The sequence below is a fragment of the Sceloporus undulatus genome, unplaced genomic scaffold (assembly GCF_019175285.1).
Source record: "Sceloporus undulatus isolate JIND9_A2432 ecotype Alabama unplaced genomic scaffold, SceUnd_v1.1 scaffold_13, whole genome shotgun sequence".
NCBI classification, from domain to species: domain Eukaryota; kingdom Metazoa; phylum Chordata; class Lepidosauria; order Squamata; family Phrynosomatidae; genus Sceloporus; species Sceloporus undulatus.
This window is the reverse complement of record NW_024802935.1, coordinates 2,946,737-2,969,450: the sequence shown is the minus strand read 5'-3', so window position 1 is coordinate 2,969,450 and position 22,714 is coordinate 2,946,737. Positions and strand designations below refer to the sequence as shown.

The window sequence follows — 22,714 nt, the reverse complement described above, 5'->3', positions numbered from 1 at the left end:
ACAATTTGTTGTGCTCACACTATATTTTTCTTTCTTTCCATGTAATTATAAACACATGAATGATAATGACCAAACAGGACTCATGCAGCATTTGACCTATGATTTCTCAAATGACCAAGGAGCTGTTTGACAGTGGAACACACTCCCTCAGAGCGTAGTGGCGTCTCCTTCTTTGGAGTTTTTTTAAAACCAGAGACTGGATGGCCATCTGTCAGGGGTGCTTTGATTCTGTGTTCCTGCATGACAGAGGGTTTGACTTGATGGTCCTTGTAATCTCCTCCAGCTCTATGATTCTGTGATTCTAAGGATCATGATCCAGAGCAATGCTCAAATATCCAATTATTTAAAGCTTTAAAACTCTACTTGAGTATTTAGAATGTTTAGAAACTTCTGCAGACTTTTGTTGTTCTTAGAAACAATTCATCCACTTATGATTCCAGTTGCTAATGTAAAGCTGCCATGGTATTGTAGTTAAAAAGTGTGACATAGGAGATTATCAGACAGGAAATCTGTGCTGGGATAGATGCAGGTTGTAACCTTCTGGAATGGTTCTTATTGCATGGTCGGGGAGCCCAGGCAGTAGGCAGCCCATATCCAACCCAAGCTTCTCTAGCAGCTTTTAATTAATGGGATTTTTCCATTCTTGACAGGTTGCTGGAGAAGCCCAGGTTAGATATGGGCTGCCTACTGCCTGGGCTCCAGCTGTGCGATAAGATATGTTCCAGATGGTTACAACCCATATCTATACTGGTGCGGATTTCCTGTGCAATAATCTCCATAATGAATCACTCTGGGTCACATCACATCTTATCCATGAACAATCTGGGTAGCTCTATCTCCCCTATCCTGCTGAAAATATAGAATGATTAATACTGGGCTACTTTAACAGTCAGTTGCAATGATTGATGAGACACTATATGTTAATTGTCTGCACACTTAGCAAACACTAAATAAAATGTGTACCAAATTCTAAATAATGCAGAGGGTGTAATTTACCCAGAGGTGAGTCCCAGTGAGTTAATCTTAGGTTCAAAACACCCTGCAGAAATAATCCAGTTTGAGACCACTTTAACTGCCCTGGCTCAATGCTAGGGAATGCTGGAAACTGTAGTTTTGTGAGACATTTGGCCTTCTCTGTTAGAGAACTCTGGTGCCAGAACAAACTGCAATTCCCAGAATTCCCTAGAACTGAGCCAGGGCAGTTAAAACAGTCTCAAACTGGATTATTTCTGCAAGGTGTTTTGAATCTTAATTTCAGAATAAATGTGATTATGATAAGCACGTTGCTTTATGTACTTGTAAGAGTTTAAAATGCATTAAAAGAGAGCAAACAAAGGCTAGATGCCAGAAAGTCATATTATGGAATCCTATATTAACATTTTCATAGAATATACTCATTGTCCTAAATGCACTAGACCAGTGTTATCAGTACAATAAGAATTAATTCATGTGCAATACTTCTTTGTATACTGCTCTTTCTGCCATTTTCTCCCATAACCTTATCTGATTTCTAGAACTGGGTACCCATTTTTAAGATTTACAAATACCACTAAAGTAGTTTGTTCCCCCTTTGAATTGTTCATTCTTAGGCAGAATGGCAGAAACAATGATCTTTTTACAACTCACATTTCATACGTCCTCTTATATTGATTTCACACATCGATGTTTATAAAGAAGAGTGCTGGATAAATTTAGCAAGAATGCTTTTAATGCAGACTGGCATGTACACCTGGCATGTCCTGTTTTTCTCTCAACACTGACATAAATCATATTCATTTCATTTCAACATCTGATGAAATAAATATCAGTTTAATATAAAAATCTTTAAATAGTTTATCACCCCCCCCAATAATCCCCCAATTGGCCTTACAAATTCTTTGAAAAGAAAAGATATCCACATTCCTACTGAGCTTTAGTTCCTTATTCTTACGAAAGTTCAAAATAGAATTATATTCAATTCCTTATTGAGGCTGCTTTGAAGTTTGGTGAGAGTAAGGAACTAGGAATAGTTAAGTCCCTATACTGGGAGAAAGGTGGGATATAAATAAACAAAATAATAATAATTATAATAAATGACTTCTGTCTTGTTCTAATGGACAGTTGTTTGAGACAGGAATCCAGTTGCTATAGGGCAGATAGCAGGTCATGGACAAAATGTTGGAGGGCATGCCTTATCCCAAAATGGCAGGCAACCACACTTGGTCTATGAACAATCTGTGCCGTAGAGGGATAAAACAACATTTGATGGTCATTTCCAGCTCTGCGATGCTGTCTGCCTATATATTTAGCTGTACAGTCATATGTATACGATGGTATCTGATAAGCTGCTCCTGCTAGTGGAATTGCTTTCATCACTGGAACTGAGGGAAGTCTAGCCTTGTTACAGGCCTTATGGTTGGGGAGACAACTCTTCCTATTGCTGAGAGGAAATCAAGAATAAATTTGTTTGTTTTTGAGTTCACGTAATAGCTGCAGTGTTTGTTCTGCCTGTAAATTTATGCAGGGTATGGGAAAGCGTTTTTAGCATTGCAGTAACTTAAAAATTCAGCTGAACATGTAGGAATATAGTTTAGGCATCTGAAGAAAGGGGCAGGTAAAGTTACCAAAGAAATGAGACACAGCAAATATAAGAGTTCTAAATGTGAAGGATTTTCAGTGTCTCTCCCTCAGCAATTCTAAAAATTTAGGGACAGAAGAAAAAATTCATGAGGAAGGGAGAATTCTTATTTTGTCTCCCATTTATCTATGGAACTGTTCCTCCAGGCAATAATTTGTTACTCTTTTTTAAAAAAAGGGATTTAAGGGGGAAAGCATAACTAAGAATGAAATATGGTCTGCAAGTCACATTTTCCCCACCCCTGTTCTGAGCAGTGGAGGTTCAAGAATGTTGTACTGTAGCTCTAATATCCCTGATCTTCTGTTCTTCAGAAATAACTCAGCTCCATAGAAAGTACTGCTTACTCTGTTTATAATATCCTCTAGCGTTTGTTCAAAATTATACCAGTTTTAATAGCACAGAGCAACAGAAGGGCAACACTGGTATTTTATTTTATTGGATGTATTTATCCTTGTACACATGCAATCTTATTTGGTGCCCAAATGATAATATGCATTGTTTTGTTTTTATATAGGTACCCTTTCTTTTCTTAGCAGCCTTACATCCCTTTGGACAGAATGCAAGATTTAAATGTGACATTGGGAACACGACAAAAGAGGAGGGGATACATCAAATCACTGCTTCAGATTCCACAGGCTTTTTTAGTTACTGCTTCGTAATGTTTGTTTGGCCTTAATGGCATGTATATAAAATAATGCATCTGTTCTTATGTTCTGTTTTGCATAGTTTGATTTCTCTTTGTATATAAAATTGTAGGATTGATTTATACTTCACTTGCCTAAACTAAAATACTAAATCTGTACTATTCCTGTACCAGGAATCACAATTCAATGGGAGGAGCTCTACAAGACTGTAGGAAGGGCAGATGTTGACTGTTATTTCTCTGTCCAACCTATGGCTTCTTCTAAGCTTTTAGGTGGAAGCAGCAGCTGTACTCAGATGCACTCTTCCTTCCACACTATAGTAACATGCATCCCAAGGTAAGATGTATTTTGTTGTGTAATACAATATTGGGGCACAAGACTGGCCTTGGTTTGGTGGATATGGAGAAGGGAAAATCAGAATCTGCTTTGGTGGAATGAATAGGCAAATGTGCAATTCTTTCACATGAAGCTTTAGTTGTCCCCCCCCCCCCAATTAGTCTGTAATGGGAACATGAGACTTTTACAGTCTCCGTTGAATATCCCTTCTGCATTCAAATAGTTCAAGAGAGGGGAAAGATTTTTTTTAAAAATATTATATGTGAAAAACAATCCAAAGAAGCAATGTTTGAACTGGGGAAGACATTCTGTTAAGTACTCTCAGTGCAATTGAGTTTAAGTAAATGGGTGTAGGATTACAACTTCTGCGACAGTAAATGTCAGTGCCTGACACAAAGCAAGACAGTAGAAAGCTTTCCAAGGAATCTATAGATGGATGCATTTCAGATATGAGCTAAGGAATGGAGTGGGTAAAAAAACTGATAGGTTCTTTAATGACTGCTGAGATTTGATTCCTTCATTCTTAAATATTTGGGTTTGAATCTCATGCATTCAATTGTATTTGCAGGGTTGAATTAATGTTGCCACATTCTTGCCTAACAGAATTCTCCTTTTTAACAGCTGTGACAGATGGGTAAAACATGATTGTTTCCATCCTGAGAACAGTTTGTATATTTTGAATTTGGCCTGTGTTGATGTATGAAAATCTTGTTTCAATATGATTTTGATAAAAACTCTCCAAAATTTGCACATTCGTGTACACATCTGGGAGAGGAAAATGTAAGACTCAGAAAACTGGAATGTAGGAGAAAACAAAGGTGATAAAGCTGAGCTTTACAAGCAAATGGGCATAAGAAGTGAAAAAAATGGAGTTATATGCGGAAACAGCCATGAAGCCTAATCCCATGCATGTTAAGTGAGAAGGAAATAATATTGTTTTCAGTGTGGCCTCTTCTTAGATAAAATACGTAAAATGAAAGCCTTAGAATATTTTTGGACCATACCGGTAGCTCTTGTGTGAATGTATGCACGTTGGATTTTAAAATATAATATACCTTGTGGAAGATTTGAGGCACAATCTTGTTGTTAGTCCCAACTAGGGCCAAATCATTGAATGAATGGAATTTAAATATGTTTTGAGTCACCATTCAAGAAATGATTCAGTAGGACTACTTTAACTACTGAAACTAACAAATGGATTTGTGTCAATTAATATTGATGTATTTAAAGAAGAACTGAGAGTCAGTGTGTTACAGTGGTTTGAGAATTGGACTACAGTTCTGGAGACCAGGGTTCAAATCTCTGTTCAGCCATGGAAACCCATTGGGTGACATTGGGCAAATCACTCTCAGTCTCAGAGAGATGCAAAGGCAACCCCCCTCTGAATGGAATGATCTTGTTTCCAATAAGCATGGTTACAAATATGGTATGAATCTTACTGAATTCTATTAGTCTTAGGTAGTAAATGCTTACATATAAATCTTATTGGGATTAGTGATGAATACAACCACATTTAATTGGTCATGTCATTGAAATCAAGAAAACATGGTTCCTATGTTCATTTTATTCAAAGTTGGCAATGTAGACAATTGAGAAGAGTGAGAGGAGGCTTTGATTTGGAAACCAAAGGAAAGAGTATAGCTGGGTGCCAGAACAATATGCCTTGAATGCCCTTTAATCCCTGTGCAAGAACAGAGGTATTATACAAACACAAATCCCACTCAAAGAAATGGATTTAAAATTTATAGGGTTAAAGTATATGTCTTCTGTTTGAATTGAACAGGATAATATGCAAGCTCTGTATGTGGGGATTAACCTGTGGTGGCTCACTCATGCATTTACTACATGCAAGAAAGTTCAAGAACTTCATGTTCAAGGGTTTCAGCATCTAATATCTAAATAGAGCTAGATGTAGAGAAAATGTATACTATTTACCTTACTATTTATTTTTTAATTTATGGTATTTATACCCCGCCCTTCAGCCCTAAAGGCTATCGGAGCGGCTTACAATTATTATTTTTAATTAGACGGTTCCCTGCCCTCAGGCTTACAATCCAAAAGACATGACACAAAAGGAGAAAGGAATGGTGGTGGGAAAGGGGATGAGGTCCAGTGGTTATTCTCTCCCTCTGAGGCCTGGACCAAGGCAGATGGACTGGAGGAAGGGCTCTTCTTCTTCAGGCTAGCCCTGGTGGAGCTGGGCCTGCCTGTTCACTCCCTCACAGGCCGAAGGATGACAGTTATCATGGAAGGAGGGCTCTCTTTCTTGTCCATTCTTGGCCTCTTCAGAGTACCTCTAAAGTGGTATTTTTAAGTATCCTTCCAGGCAGAAACTAATCATATCCCATTTTATTTTTCTTTGCAAATTACTTTGTTCCCTCCTTGTTATTTTTTTCTCCAGATGCTTCCTTCTCTCATCCTGTTGCTAAAATCCCCTCCTTCGTCTCATGTTCCTTCAAGACCTTTTCTAAACAATGGACTCATTTCCCTTTCATAATAACTCTGTTTCTTAAACATTTGTAAGTGTTTAATCATTTTCAAGGATTAGTGTAGTGGCACTGTGCCATGAAGTAGGCAGTGCCCATTTTAGATCCTGGTTCTGCTATGAACTCATGGCTTATTCTTATTTTCTCTCAGCTTGATTTCCACTTGATTTCTTCAATAATAAAATAAACCATTCATTTATTTATTGAATTTATTTCCAAACTTAACAACATAACATAACATATTTAGGTGCTTGAACAGAGATGGTGTTCATGCTACAAGCTTCTTTCTTTCAGTCTCAAAGGGGCTACACAATCCCTTTGCACACAGTGTTAATAAAGTAATTGTTACTATCTCTATTTTCTGCATTCAATTTGTCTCTGGCTTCATGGTCTACAGTCCTGCTCCCAGCTATATCTACTGCATATACACCTAACATCTGGGATAACACATCATGCATCATATGAAGCGGGTAATCATTCACAAAAGTTCATGCTTTAATAAATGTACTTGTCTTCAAGGTGCAAAAGGTAATTTTTGACATTTGAATGGTCCTAAGGCAAATAATTTGTCATATGTATATTCTAAGATATGACAAATTATTTGCCTTAGGACCACTCAAATCTGATACATGTAAGTTCTAAGATAGGGATGTGGTGACTCAAGTAGTTAAGACACTGAATCTGTTGATTGCAAGATCGACAGGTTGGCAGTTCGAGGCTTGGGTGCTGCATGATGGAATGAGCTCCTATCACTAGTCCCAGCTTCTGCCAACCTAGCAGTTTGAAAGCATGCAAATGCAAGTAGATAAATAGGTAGCACTTCAGTGGGAAGATAAACAGAATTCTGTGCAATCATGCTGGCCAGCTGATCACAATATAGTCCCTGACAATGCTGGCTCTTCAGCTTAGTAACAGAGATGAGCGTCCCCTTATGGGTGGACATGACTTGACAGCCTTGTCGATGGGGAATACCTTTACATTTACTTTAAATTCTAAGATAGGCATCTAACTGTTTGTTGTTGTTTTTTCTTTGGGGGGATTCTATAATACAGTTGGGTCTCCTTATCCACAGATGTTTTATCCAAGAACTCAAGCATCCACAGCTTGAAAATATTCCAAAAAAAGTGTAAATTCCAAATAGCAATCCTTGATTTTTCCATTTTATATAATGGACACCATTTTACTAGGCCATTGTATTTAATGGGACTTGAGCATCTACAGATTTTGTTATCCACGAGGGATCCTTGAACCAAACCCCAGCAGATAACAAGGGCCCACTGCACTTCATCCTTATTCTTACATATGTGGGATTTATATAAAACCATAAAATATTATTGCTGTGAAAGCAAATAGTATCTGTGATTCTACAAGAGTTCTTTTTTCTTTCCTTTTCCAAGGTGAATGAAGGTAATTGTTCCTTTTGGACTTTCCAGAACTTGACTATATGTATCATACTTATAGAGCTCTGTAGGGTACAAGGTAAGTCTAATATGATTTGACTATTCTGTTTTAATATCAGAAAAGTTTTTATTGTGTAGGAACTACTGTCACAAATGCAGTATGATATTTTATGTATCACATGGTTCCCTTTCCTTTCTTGTGTGAAGTGAAACAGATGGGTAAGCATGTGCCTGTTCAGCAGCCTCACTCTCTTTTTGAGCATATTTCATTCAGAAGACATATCTATTTCCAGTCTTTTGGCACATTTTGGGACATGAAAACTCACCCCAGGGTCAGGTGAAGACATGTCAGTACATGGTATGGCAGCACCCCATTCTATTTTTAGGTACAAAAGCCAGTTGGACTGGCAGTTACCATTTTCTTCAAACTTAGTGACAGAAGGCAGACCAGCTTAAGAGACTCAAGGCAGCCCACTAAGTGGAGAACTCTCTCTGCCAACATTTTGTTGCTGATTCACAATATCAGATGATCAATTTCTTTACCTAACGAAAAGCACCTACCAAGCACAGTATAGCAGAATGAGTTAATCAGGGCTTAGTTGTCAGGAAGTTGATACTTGAAAGCAGTTAGGGGAAATCAGAAGGTTTTCAGCTGCTTGAAATTAAGAAAATGAATTCTAGCTCATTTGGGTGGGGGGGAATCAATGTAGCACCCATAAATAGGCATAGGATAGCCTTGCAAAGCATGAACAGTCTCTACAGCACACTTTCTGAGTCAAGACGTGAGAAGAGATAATAACTGAAAAAAGGCAAACTGATGGCAAAATCTTGATTGATGTGAGCCCAAAGTGTAATTTAGCATTTCTCTTCTCTCTGTGCTGAAGCCACAGAGTTCAAGAGATCAGCATCTGTGGACTCAGTTGCAGAGAACCTTTCAAATACCCCCCCTCTCTCTCTCACACACACACACCAATGTTAGAGGTGAAACAAACCATCTTCTTGTTTTAAGGATGGACTGTGTTAACAAACCATTTTTGTTGTTATGTATCTTCAAGTGAACTCCAGCTTATGGTGGCTCTATCTTGTGGTTTCCTGGCAAGATTTATCTAGTGGAAGGCTACTATTATTTCCTCTGAAATAGTGTGACCTGCCCTGTGCATTTCCATGACAGAGAAGGGAGTTGAAAGTTGATTCCCAGAGGCCCAATCAAGCACTCAAACCATTAAACCATGCTAGTGCTCCTCAAATTAATGTTAAATTTCATTCCAGTCTGACAGTTTCAGATAATATGGGAACTTGTATTTAATCAAACCTGGAAATGAAAGTTTCAAAACCCCTTGTTAGCCTAGGAAAGGAGGGAACATGGGGAAACAGATGAACCCACCTTTGCTCAATTATTTTACTCTAAGGACATTATCATACCAGCCTTGTGTCTCATGGCAATTGTGTTTTGAAAGAAAGTGGGAACTTGCCAGTTTGAAAATATTTCTTATCACATCTTTCTTCTTTCACGCAACTGCACTGCTTTTAAGTCCCCCCTCCTTGTGATACATATCTTTGCTGCAGTTCCAGCATTATAGCAGTCAGTGCCATGAGGGGGTCTGATTCTCTGCTTTTTCCCCTCTATCACCCTTCCATTTTCTATTTCAAAACAGACTAACTGTGCTGTTGGTTTATTTATTTTTTAAATTTTGCTGTGCTTGTGTAATTTTTAGACCTAAATGACAATGACCAATAATGATATTTCTATGTCTGTTGCCACAGGTGAAATAATTACAAAAAACAAAGATGTGGAAGTTGGTGGCAGAGTTACTTTGAGATGTACATTATCAAAGCTGTATGACACTATTCAAGTTACATGGCAGAAAGAAATGAATGGAAGTGTTGTAAATATGGCAACATATCAAAATGGAAAAGGTCCAAATATCCTCCCACCATACAATCATCAAATCAATTTCACAGTTTTAGGAGTCAATGATACTGCGATCACCTTTTGGAATGCTAGTATCCAAGATGATGGGTGCTACCGATGCATATTTAATACATTTCCTTTAGGATCTGTCACAGGAAAGCCGTGTCTTTCTGTTTACAGTAAGTCAGAAGAGAGTATTTTTGTGAATGTGGCACTTCTCCTACATTAGCTATAATTACATTGTGTTTATGATCTCATGTTGGACTTCCTTCTACTCTGCTGATGCAAAAATATATATTACAGGTCTTAGCTAAGCATGATCAGTTTGGATTTATGTTAGGGGAGGTATTTCAGCAAAAAGTTCATCCTCAAGGAAAGGATGAGAACATAAAAAATCATACTCTTGATTTGACTCATAGAAAGTTCCAGAGCTGGAATTTTAGAAAGGATTAGTATTTTAAAAATAAATGAAGAAAAGAAGCTAATAATTTTAGGCCAAAAATGTTGTGGTTGTTTTTTTAAAAATTATAAGAAAAAGTATTTAACTTAATAAAACAATAACCCACAATAAAATCTGACAAAAGCCCAGTTTCATGCATCCTCATTCATATTTTTCTGTGAATTTTTCAAAAGTATGTATTTTCTTTTTTAAAAATACATGTCTTGTGGCATTTTTTTTACAAAAGTGCATTTTTGTATATCTTTTAAAAGTGCACATTATTTCCCCCAACTGTACCTATTTATGTCCGCATGCACCACTGACTAAATTTTGCATGCTGTTTTCCTCATACATTTTAAATATGTGTTTGACATGCTGTCAAACACATTTTTCTCTTTAGCATTGCAAGATCAAAAATCTATAGATTTCCAACCATAAATTGCATTTAAACCCATCACACAGTCTAAGACTCTTATCCAGGAACTGGATAAATCCAGTTATATAATTGGGATGAATTTCTCATTCATTTGTAATACATATTATCCCTGAGAAATTCCTTAGAAAACTTCAGTTTTTGCAGCAAAAAGGTATAGACCACACACACACACATACACACACACACAGAGTCTCCCTTATCTGGAATTCCAAAATATTCCCAAAACCAAATCTTTTTTTCATGGTTGTCTGAGATAGCAACACCTTTGCTTTCTGATGGTTCAGTGTACACAAATTTTGTTTCATGCAGAAAATTATTTTAAAAATACTATATAAAATTACCTTCAGTCTATGTGTATAATGTGTATATAAAACATAAATGAATTTTGTGTTTAAACTTAAGCCCATTTCCAAGACATCTAATTCTGTACTTATAAATAAATAGGTATTCCAAAATCCAAAATAAAATAAAATAAAATAAAATAAAAATAAATGTGAAATCCGAAATACTTGTAGTGCAAAGCATTTTGGAAAAGAGAGACTCAACCTACACACACACACCATATATACTCGACTATAAGTCAATGATGTTTATCACACTATACTCTTAAAGTGCTACTATTCCACTTTGACTCCTCTAGCTGCCTCCTGTTGCATTGTGGGATTTGCAGTTTTAAGGAGGGGTATTTAGAGTTCTGTGATAAACATCATTGTCATATCTAAGTCGTGGGCAGATTTTGGGGCCAAAACTATAGATTTTGGTATGACCTGTGGATAAGTTGAGGGTCAAACTTTGGAGCTCCTCAGATCCATAGTAGCTTTTTGCTGCAGTGGGTAAACACCAAAGTGCCCCAGTTGTATCCATTTTACCTGGGGATGGGGTGGAAAAACATGGCCACCCTTTGCCTCTTCAAGCCCACCTAGAAACTTATGTTTACAGTAGGCTTTCCCCTGACGGACTCTTCACCACTCACCCATCCTTAGTTGTTTGCAACCAGCCCACTTGTCTTCTTACGGAAAATGGTGAGAACATTCTTCCTGAGAGATAGTATGTGTATATGTGTGACTGATGTTTCTTTTACTCTTAAAGAAGCAGCAGTCACCCCCCCCCCTCCCATATATAAATCGATCCAGGATTTGGGGGGGTCAAATTTTAGGCACACATTTTTCAACTTATAGATGCACGCATATGGTGTGTGTACGTGGGTGCAGCCATTATTTCAGTTTCTTTGAAATATGTGTCTGAGTTTTATCCAGATGTTGCTGTTTAGGATGCTGGACTATTCCACATCTATAAAATGTGCATCTTTCTCTGTTTGGCTGTTATGTTATACAAATCTATATGCTTGATCACTGAATGATCAGACCTGATGTGTTATTTAATGGAACCCAAACAAAAACTATAGTCAAGTTTTGGATGCATCTTTTCAACTACTGTATTTTCTGGTGTATAAGACTATTTTTTAACCCAGGAAAATCTTCTCAAAAGTCAGGGGTCGTCTTATACGCCGGGTGTCATCTTATAGGGCAGGTGCTGAAACTTCTGAGCCGGACTGGAGAATCTGCGGTTACCGCATATGGTCGAGGGAGCTCAAAAATGGCCGCGGCCACATCCCCACCGTATGTGACGATCGTATGAAAGCAGCTACCGCTCTAATAGTCTTGGAGACAGGGAGGGCTGGGCAGGCAGGTAGAGCTGACCAATCCAAGCAGGCTTTGTATACAACAAGGTTTCCTGCTAATTACCTGCATGTCATTTGAATTAAAATTACCATATTGAAATCAAATCTGATTTTTAATTTTTTTTTAATTTGGTGTGTGTTGGAAGAGGGGTAATCTTATACGATGAGTATATCCCAAACTCTATATTTTAACTGGAAAAGTTGGGGGTCGTCTTATATGCCCAGTCGTCTTATACGCCAGAAAATACAGTACTTCAGATACTTCTGGAGCAAACACTTTAAATTTCAGCATCACTTGCTCTGCAATGCAGAACTGAATTGATTTTTCCCAGGCTTGATATTTAGACTTAGGCTGACATCTCAACATTCTGTGAAAATTCATATTCACAAATTTTAGCTTTCTCCCCACCCCCCACCCCCTTTGGAAAGTTTCTGGCTTTGCATGGAACGTACATATAAGGACTGGTTTTGTTTCATTCATATCATAAGCTAACTCATTGAAGTCAACTGGAATAAAGCCAGGGATGTTTCTTAGTAATGTATAAAGAACAGCACACCACAGCACTTAAGAGATTATCACACAGGAGAGAAAAGTGTCCTTCTCTTATGCTTAAATAGCATTAATTCCACAATCGGGGGGGGGGGGGATTATCACACCCCTGTGCACTTGTCCTATTCTTCTACCATCTGTAAACAGTAATGGACCTTCATTGAGTATTAACGGGAACTCCCATTAATATCCAACAACAGGTCCATTACTGTTTACAGACAGGAGAAGAAAGGGATAAGAGCATGAGTGTGTGATAATCTTCCACCTGATTGTGCAATTAATGTGATTTAAGCATGGGGGAAGGACACTTTCCTCTCCCATGTGATAATTTCCATAGTGTTGAAGGATGTTTACCCTACAGTTACATGTTTTCTATTTCTGTAGTTTGACTTATCATCTGGGTACATTCAAGAGCTTGTGGCCCCCTGTGTGATAGGAAAGTGTTTCAGTTATTTCATTGCCAACCTGAGATCTTCATGCTAAAGAGCTTTGTTGTTGTTTGTGTTATACAGCCCACCTCAGCATCTTTATATACTACAAAACCTCTGATAGACATACAAATGCTACCTGCTTTGCATCCGGCTTCCCACGCCCTTCTATCTCATGGCTTCCACCAGGACACAAAATGAATGAAAACCTGATCACAAATCCCAATGGCACTGTATCTGTTATGCGCAGCATCTTTGCAAATACCTCAGGAAACCATGCTGGACAAGAGCTGATCTGCAGAGTTAAACACAGAAGAAAAGAGGTGGACCTCAAACTGGCATTATTAGGCAGAGGCAAGTGGGCAAAACACAAAATCCTGGTGCTTATAATTTCACAGAAGGCCACAGAATATTTCTCATTTAGCTATTTTGTTGTGAATAAGGAATACATATGGTTGTATTATGCAACATGATGGCCCTGTTTAAACAGTTTTCTGCTGCTCCAGAGACTAGGACACGACACAATGGATTCAAGCTACAGGAATATAAACATTAGGACACCTAAACATTAAGAAGAACTTATTGATTGTAAGAGTTTATCAACAGGAATCTGCTGCCTTCGGGTATAGTGGAGTCTCCTTCTTTGGAGGTTTTTAAACAGAGTTTGGATAGCCATATGTCGGGAGTGCCTTGATTATGTATTCCTGCACAGCAGGGGTTTGGACTGGATGGCCATGGTATCCTTCTGAGTCACCTCTCTGGGATGGGGCTTGGTGGCACTGTTCTATAGTGGCTCTGTTCTTTCCTGGAGGAGCGTTCACAGAAGATGGTGCTGAGGGATTCTTGTTCACCTGCTTAGCCATTAGGCTGTGAGGTCTCAGGGCTCACTGTTGTCCTCTATGCTCTTTAACATCTAAACAGCTGCCTTGTGTTGGAACAGAACATGTCGTTCTAATATTACTGCCCTAATGCCTATGGGCTCCTGATCTTGCAGGAAATGTGAAGCAAACAGGAGCTTATTTTACACAATTGAAAGAGAGATATACCCTGGGTTTTGTGTTGAATGGGCCAGATGTTGTTTGGGCTGTTCATGTTAGGGATTGTTACTTACTGAATTTAATGGCACTTACATATGGGTACATGTGGATACAACTGTAGCTTTAGTGTGGACACAAAAGGAAACATATTAGTGCAATCCGTTATGGAGCAGCCTTGGTGAGCTGTAAGGGTAAGCTGCTTTGTGAAGGAGCATATACTGTTAGGTACATAATACTGCCTATTCAAGCTTGCTTGCTTGTTGTGTTCCTTCAAGATGCTTCCAATTTATGATGACCATAAAGATGATCCTATCAGAGGGATTTCTTGGTGAGATTTGTTCAGAGGGGGTTCACCTTTGCCTTCCTCTGAGGCTGAGAAATTGTGACTGGCCCAAGGTCACCCAGTAGGTTTCTATGGCTATGGTCTCCAGAGTGCTAATCTAATGTCCAAACAACTGAAATAGAACAGTACAGTGATCCTTGTTCATACTGTCACCTGAAATATCCTTTTCTTTCCTTTTTGTAGGCCACAATCATCAGGATTATTTGGTTCTAATTCTACTGGCCCTAATGCCTATGATCATTCTTATGAATTAGGTACATTATTGAGGCAAGACAGGAAATAAACACAGTGGTAAGTTATTTAAATAAGTTAATTAAATCATTAGCTGATTCACAAGGGGAGTAGTGGATAGTCATTCAACTGCAGGACTCTCGTTCAGTCATTTCTTGTAAGTGGGAAGAATGTAAATTCATCCAAACAATAGTCAGTTATACTAACAATAATTCGAAAGGAGTGAGAGGAGTCTGGATCTCAGGGGCATTGGTTCAGTATGTACTGTCACAATTTGAGCTCTAGAATCTTCATACTCCTGAGAGATGTCCCCTTGTGTAGCTATTGGGTGGATGGGTGCATGGGTGGAGGGTGCAAAATGAGGATGTTGCAAACAAATAAAAATTCTGCCCTGCAATGACATTTTCCTTCAATCTTCACATTTCTAGCATTCTAAAGGGTGAGACACTGAAAACCATTCACAATTAACTAGCTAGACATTGCTTAAATAACCCATCTTACCTCATCCAAATTCAAGTCTAAATCAGGAGGCATCTGGGTCCTACCGCAAAGATTTTGCCACTGAAGCCACCGGGTGAGTACAGCCTGGTAGCAGCCTGGGTCCCAGGCGAGCTCCAGTGGCCATTTTTCTTAAGTCAGAAAGCTCTCAGCTTCGAAAGGAGACCGCTGGAGCTTGCCTGTGACTCGGGCTGCAGCTAGGCTGTACTTGCCCAGCAGCTTCAGTGACAAAATCCTTGAGGTAGGACCTGGCTGCCTCCCGATTTATGCTTGAATTCAGATGGATGGTAATATCTGATGTCAGATGGACAAAATCATCTCTGATTTTGTATCAACAATTGTATTTTACTTATTATTTTATCCATTTCACTTATTTTACTTATTTAGTTCACTTATTCTAATCTTATTATTTTACTCTATTTATTTATTTTATTTTATACTGGTCAATGACCGAAATACAGATCGATGATGATGATGATGATGGTGGTGGTGGTGGTGGTGCTGTCCTCCCGTACCACATCATACAGAATTCTTACCCTTTGTTGTACTAATGTTACTCCTAACCCATAATCCCCATATATCACTAAGTGTAATGGCAATAGTTCTGACAAAAACAACAAGCAAAAATTAAATGTATACCTTTAAATTACAATACAATATGCACAACATAAATGGATTTATATATACATCATTTCATATGGTTAAAGTGAAAATTTGGTAAGGTGTGATGTTTTGAAAGAAAATTTTAAAAGAATAATTTTAAAAAAATGTCAAAAAAGTATTTTTTTAAATTAAAAATTAAAGTTTAATTTTTTTTAAAGCCTAGATCCTCTCCTTTTTCTTTACATTGTCCTTGCCCCACTCATATAATCTCCTCAGCGATTTAAAGGGATGTAGGCAAATGCTACAGTTCGTTTCTGCCAAAAGACAGGTTTTTGGGGATCAGTGGTCTCACCTTCCCTTCAGGTGTTACTTGGTGCGGTCTGAACACCCTGCACCATATTAGTGATGACGTTGTACATAAGGTATATGAGATAAACCAGAGAGAACAGCTCTGTTGAAAAAATGGTTCAAATTTATTGACTCTTTGAACAAGGGTGGACTTCGGACATCCTGTTACATTGCTAGAGATTTTGGAAGGATTCATTCATTCAATCATATTCCCCTCCCAGATATATCAGCCTATTGATGCCCCTGGGAACAATAAATATAACTTTTTATCTTACCATGTGCATCTAGAGTTATAATTCCTGTTTTTACCATAAGTTCATTATATTAGTTTCTTGCACTCTTCTAGTATAAATACCCAACATTTGTATATATAATAAAAGTACTCCTTGTACCAGAATCTTGGTTTATCTAGCCCATGTTATCTGCTTTTATTGATGGTAGTTCTCTAACGTTTCTTCTGTTGGACAGATACAAGAAACTCTCTGTTGGATCTTCTTCATGCAAAGTATATTCTCTGCTGTGCAGCTTTTCCTGTTAGATATTATATCATCAAGATTACTGTTAAAAATTAAAGTTAAAAGTTAAACTTCATTGAAAGCAAACTAAGAACATTCCAATGGTCTTCAGAATTGGATAAAAATCTCTTTCTACTAAATACTTTTTAACAATATTTTTTCTAAAAGTAAGCACTTTTTAAATACATACACACAGATGAAATGATAATTTCTTTAAAAAGTTATAGCTGAATTGAAGGGTCGTAAAAATACAAATATTGACTCTAAAAAGTATCGAGGAGAAACAATATTTTCATCCATCCATTCCTCAATTTGGGTCAGGCTTTCTTCTCACCATTGAGAGTCTTTTATCAGCTAGGAGCATAATGTTTTCTGTGGAGGCACATCCTGCTTGAAACCAGGAGGTCAGAGTAAATTAAGACAAATGAGCTCAGTTAATGGGCAGACAGGGGTGCTTTCCTGTGAATTCATATCTTGAAGCCAAATGCCAAAAGAAAAGATAATAATGAAAGCTTCTGTTCTCAAACACAGGAAATAGATACATAGTGAATTCTGATTCTGTAATATTTAGATATGTTTCCAAGGGCTGCCTGTTAAGATTTTGAGGAAGAAACAGCCCTGAGATCATATGAACAAGATTACAAAAGAATACATTTCTACAACACTGTAGTGTTATGAAAACACAGACCAAACCTTGTCTTCAGAGCATCATAAACTCACAGTTTCACTTCCCTTCCTTACAAAAACACTGAACAAATAAAATTCTCACTGAAGTCCATGTATGAATGCATGTTATCTTTAGTGCAAACAAAACATAGCTTGAAGTATGTTCTGGAACATAACTTCCAGATAAGACCATTACTGTGCTATCATATTACTTCATTCACTGAATTTGTGGGAAATCTACAAAATAAGCTGCATTATCTAGCCTGTTTTTCCACCACTGCTCTCTCAATCTTTTTTTGTTCATCAGAAAAAACAACCAAAATTTTAAATTAAAAATAATAAAAAGACAGAATAACTGCCCAATACCTATTGAGTGTTAGTGATACAGCCCCCGCCATTCTCAAAGCTTTTTAGATGGTGTACTTACTACTTATATATTAAGAACATAGAGATTTGCTTTAACGCCCTTTCACAGTACATAATTGTGACACTACGAATCTATTTTAACTGCCATGTCAACATACTATGGAATCCTGTGTTTAGGGAGGGTTACTTAGGAATCATATCCCAGGATTTCAGTAGGATTCAGCTATGACAATTAAAGTAGAATCATGGTACTGTAATTCTGTAGTGCCAAAGGGTCATTATATTGAGTCAGACTACTGGTCCATCTTTCCTAGGAACATCCACTCTACCTGGCAGCATCTAGTTTTAGGCAGAATTTCTTTCTAACTCTAACTAGAGATTTCTGTTATTTCCTGATGGTCTCCTATCCAGGTACTTCTCAGTCCAAACCTTGCTAAGCTTCTAATACCGGTTGTTTTTCAGGATAGTATGGTGCTACAGTGGGCCCCTTGATATCTGTTGGTGTTTGGTTCCAGGACCCATCATGGATACTAAAATCAGTAGATGTGCAAGTCCAATTAAATACAATAGCATAGTAAAATGTTGTTGTTGTTAACTGCCCTCATGTCAACCAAGCCTCATGGTGATCCTGTGAATGATACATCTCAAAGCCCACATATCCTCCACTGCTTTGCTTAGGTCCTGCAAGTTGATACTCATGACATCCCTAACTAAGGTGCACTACAGACCGCTGAAAAACGGTGCCTTGTTGGTGCCTGTTTTTCCTCCGGAGGGAAGCCGTAGCTACCAAACCGCACAGCTTCCCTCAGGCAGAAAAAGGACCCATGAAAAGTGGGTTCTTTTAAAGCCACAGGGGTGGTGTAACAAGTGCACCACTGGCGCACTCGTTATGTAAGCACTGCACAGCAATGTGTGGACACCACACGGTGCTTACATAACAATGGCATCACCCATGTATTTAGGGCACTGCCACTATTACACCGCCACCACGTACTAGGGTTGTGGGGCGTGCAATCGCTCCACCCCTACGCAATCCTAGTACATGGCCAGGCCAGAGCAAAGTATTGGTCTGGACTGTGCCTAAGTTTATCCATCTAGCATACAGTTTTCCTCTTTCTGCTTCCCTCCACCTTTCCTAGCATTATTATATTTTGCAATGAGTTGCGCCTTCTCCTGATGTGGCTAAAATATGACAGTCTCAGTTTAATTACCTTTTCTTCCAGGGAGAGGTCAGGCTTGTAAAAGGGTGTCCTTTATATAAATTGGCAAAATCAAGGTTTGTTTTTTTAAATTTATATATTTTTAAAATATTTTCAAACTGTGGTTGGTTGAATCCATGGATAAAGAATCCATGAATATGGAGGACCAACCAGACATAAGTCCAAGTTCAGGGCAGAAGGATTCACTCCTAAGCTCATGTGCAGTATAATTATGATTATGGTGATAAAAACTAACTTTCATAAAATTAATTTCCAACAAAAAAATGGAATTATTTCAAGAATGGCAGAATATAAATTTCAAAGTATGAATTGAAATGGTGAGTGAATATGAGTGAGAAATTCTGCTTTTGGTTAATGATACATGTCATATTTATATCTTTCCCAGCGCTATTGTTTCCAGATTTTAGTTTAGTTATGTTTCTCTCCATTCTTACCAAATAAAGAGTGGTTCATCTTAAATGTCTCAAAATGGGCTCATATGCTATCTTGTTTTGTGATGGCCACAGTACATACTTATCAACAGACATTCAAGGTGAGCTGTATAGATGCAGATCACAGCTAATAGAAGTCTTGGGATTGCTGGGTTTTCCCCTTTAAAAATATACCTAATAAAAAAGTATGAAAGAAGCAGATTTAGGCCTCATTGCTATGCATGTCTACACCAAAATCAACTCAGAATGCTTACTCATTTAATTCAATGGAATTTAATTCTGAGTACATGTGGAAATAACTGTAGCTTTAATGTGGACCCAGAGGAAATGTATTAGTGCAACCTGATATGGAGCAACCTTGGAGGGTAAGCTTCTTCTTCAAGGAGCAGATGCTATTAGGAAAATAGCATTGGCCATGCTTGCTTGCTTGTTGTGTGCCTTCATGTTGTTTCTGACTTAATGTAACCCTAATGCAGGGACGTAGCTAGGATTTTAAGAAGGGGAGGGCCAGACTAAGTGCCACCATTATAATGGGGCTTGGGTGTGGCAGCGCGGCAGCACACACAATTCATTTTTCTAATGGAAGGGGGGCGGACCCCAAGAACCCCCCCCCCCTTGGCTACGTCCTTGCCTAATGTGAACCTCTCGTGGGGATTTTTTTGTAATATTTGTTCAAAGAGGATTTGCCTTTGCCTTCCTCTGAGGCTGAGAGAATGTGACTTGTCCAAGGTTATCCAGAGATCTTGTATGGCAGAAGAAGGATTTGACGTGTGGTCTCCAGAACCCTAATCCAATGCTCAAACCACTACACTATGACGGCTTCCCATCTCCTTAGGTTGTATATTTCTAAACAGCCTATTTTAAAGCCACCAGAAGTATCTAGCACTTTCTCTTCTCTTTCCTGTACTGGAAATCACAGTTTGCTAGTTTTATTGTTTAAACTGTGGCCTCCACACTCCCCCTTCAGCTTTCAAAACCAGTTTCCTGTACACAATGGAAATGGGATCTTTTCCAGACAGTAGCAGTATCTCCCAACCAGGATGTGTTGCTAGTAGGAGAACTTTGACCTTGCCCTTCAGTTTTCTATTACTGTTGTTTATCTTGCAGCTGCTACAGATTTGGTTCTGAAAGGATTTTGGTTATTTTTACCACACATCTTTCTGCAATGAGATGTGGTGCTAAAGAGACAATTTTCGGAAAATACATTTCTCAAAAGAAATAAGTATTTAGCAATTCTCCAGTGACACGTCTATGTGAGCTCTTTCTTATGAAATATCACATATGCCTGTGCCCAGTTGTTGTGTCTCACCAGTTGCTGCTGTGCATTTTAATCATTGGTGAAATGCACCTTTTCATTGATGAGAAAAACCCGACAATGGCTCCAGTATTGCTACTTTTCCATTACTGACTCTGATGCAATAGGTCCCTTCTGCTGCAGTTCCAATATTTCAAAAGCCACATAGGATGAGTGAGTGTGATTCTCTTCCTCTCCTCTTCCCTGCCACTCCCTCTCTCACCATTCTCAAGCAGGCTGAAATTGCTTATACAGTGGTACCCCGGGTTACGAAATTAATTCGTTCCGCCGCCGCTTTCGTAACCCGGAATACTTCGCAAGCCGAAAAACCCATAGGCGCTAATGGGGAAAAGCCGCGATTTCGTGTGAAATAGCGCCGAAAAGCAACAAAATTTTTTTCGTAACCCGAAAAAACCTTCGTAACCCGGAACAGTTTTTTTAATTGGATTTTTTTCGTAACCCGGAAATTTCGTAAGGCGGCGCATTCGTATCCCGGGGTACCACTGTACTTCATTTTCCTTTCCTTATCTATCTCTATTATTTTATTATTTTATTTTATTTTTCATTTGGCCGTAAATTGTGAAATTGCAGCAAAAAGAAGACATACATGCAGGCATACACAAGGAAGAAGGTGGAGTTAGTGAGATGGTGCAGAAGAGCAAGAACAAGACATGAATTGCCAAAGCAGCATAATAGCATGTTTGCAGAGATGTGTGATAGTGATTGTTTTCAAACTTATATGTTCACATTTGCTTCAACATTGCAATTGCTGTAAGACAATCAGGTGGAATCATAAAGTCCTTAGTTTGCCAAGACAACTGATTATATACCTCTTTTCTTCTAGGTTTCAAAGGGATTCTTCAGTCAACCCCCAACACTTAATTCCATAGAAATGAAAAACAAAAGCCTCAGTAGATCTTGCCAAACTAGACTGAACAGAGTGGTGTTGCAACTGCACTTTAAGACTGAAAAATAATAATCCACCAATAAATTTGGTAACAGAGGTGAAAGTGACACAGAAAACACTGGACTGAAATGATCTGGCAATGATATTACCTTGATCCTCTGTAAAAGCTGAGCAAATGAAACATATCAATTTCAGATATTCATGGCAAAGGGAGAAATAGGTCATGGAGATAGACGTTTTACTGAATCTTACATTTTCTATGAGAATTAATTCCTGAAATGATTCTATTGCTGTGATAAACAGCTATTCCTTGTGCCTCCATTCAGTGGTTTTTATTCTCCTGCCTTTTCAGATGATAAACCATATTACTTAACCTACTTTAAAATGAGGTAGATCATCCCTACTAAGGGGCCATTCACGCTTACTTTTTTGAACGAAGAGATTTGCATCTCTGCACTGATTCAGAACCAATTCAGAATCGGTTCAGTGTTCCTATTACATTTACTGTGCTCAAACCTCTCTGTGCCATTTTAACCCTGTTGTCATTCACATTTGCCACTGTATCAATTTAAAATGGAGATGCCTCCATCTCCAGGAGCAATGCAGCATGACCTGAATCGATTCAGTAGCGAGTTCACACTACCAAAGCAAATCATAGTGGCTCTTAAAAACAAACTGCTAAGGGATCTGATGCCAAATGCACGGCTTAAGTGGGCTTTTTGCTCCCCCATCCCCCCCGCAAACTGCACCGATTGCACTTATTTCACAGAAATAAACTGATTCCACACTGATATATTTCCATAGTGTGAATGGCCCCTGTTTCAGGGTCTTCCTGTAAATGCTGCTGTGGGGCCTCTTTGGCTTTCTGTTTCAAGCCCTATCCTCAAGATATCCTTGCCTTCATTATAACCTCCTTTGTGGCTGCTTCTGCTATAAAAGAAAAAAACACAGCAATCTTTGTACTGAGTATGGAAACACTTGCTGCATTTTATTTAAAGGAAACCAGCTAATTGCTGTAGCTGACTATATTTTCTGAGTTTTTAAAAATGGTTTTTGTATTATATTATGTTTGCTTCCCTTCTCTTTCACTTATAAACCATATTAAACTTTTCTAGAGATGTCAAATACACAGTAAATGCATATGTATATAAATTAGAGATAGTATGCTAAGAAATCTATATGAAGGAACTGAAGAAATGATTTGCCCCTTTGTAGAACTTTAATTATTTCAAAATCCTTTGGAAGACTGCTCATTTAATCAGACAAAGGAGTAAAGAAGGGAAATGCTTTCTCAAGTGCAGCAGCATTAGTATGCAAACTTGTGCC

At 38.2% G+C, this 22,714-nt stretch overlaps 1 protein-coding gene across 1 annotated transcript; it reads left to right on the top strand.

The window, feature by feature from the left end:
• Nucleotides 1-2,897: 2,897 nt before the first annotated feature.
• On the top strand, nucleotides 2,898-22,454 carry LOC121917235 (OX-2 membrane glycoprotein-like). The gene is made up of 6 exons (XM_042442993.1): nucleotides 2,898-3,597; nucleotides 7,481-7,562; nucleotides 9,248-9,574; nucleotides 13,014-13,283; nucleotides 14,493-14,600; nucleotides 21,326-22,454. Exons 1-5 carry the CDS (start codon nucleotides 3,586-3,588, stop codon nucleotides 14,561-14,563), a joined length of 762 nt encoding a protein of 253 aa, XP_042298927.1. The 5' UTR covers nucleotides 2,898-3,585; the 3' UTR covers nucleotides 14,564-14,600; nucleotides 21,326-22,454.
• The last annotated feature ends 260 nt before the right edge of the window (nucleotides 22,455-22,714 follow it).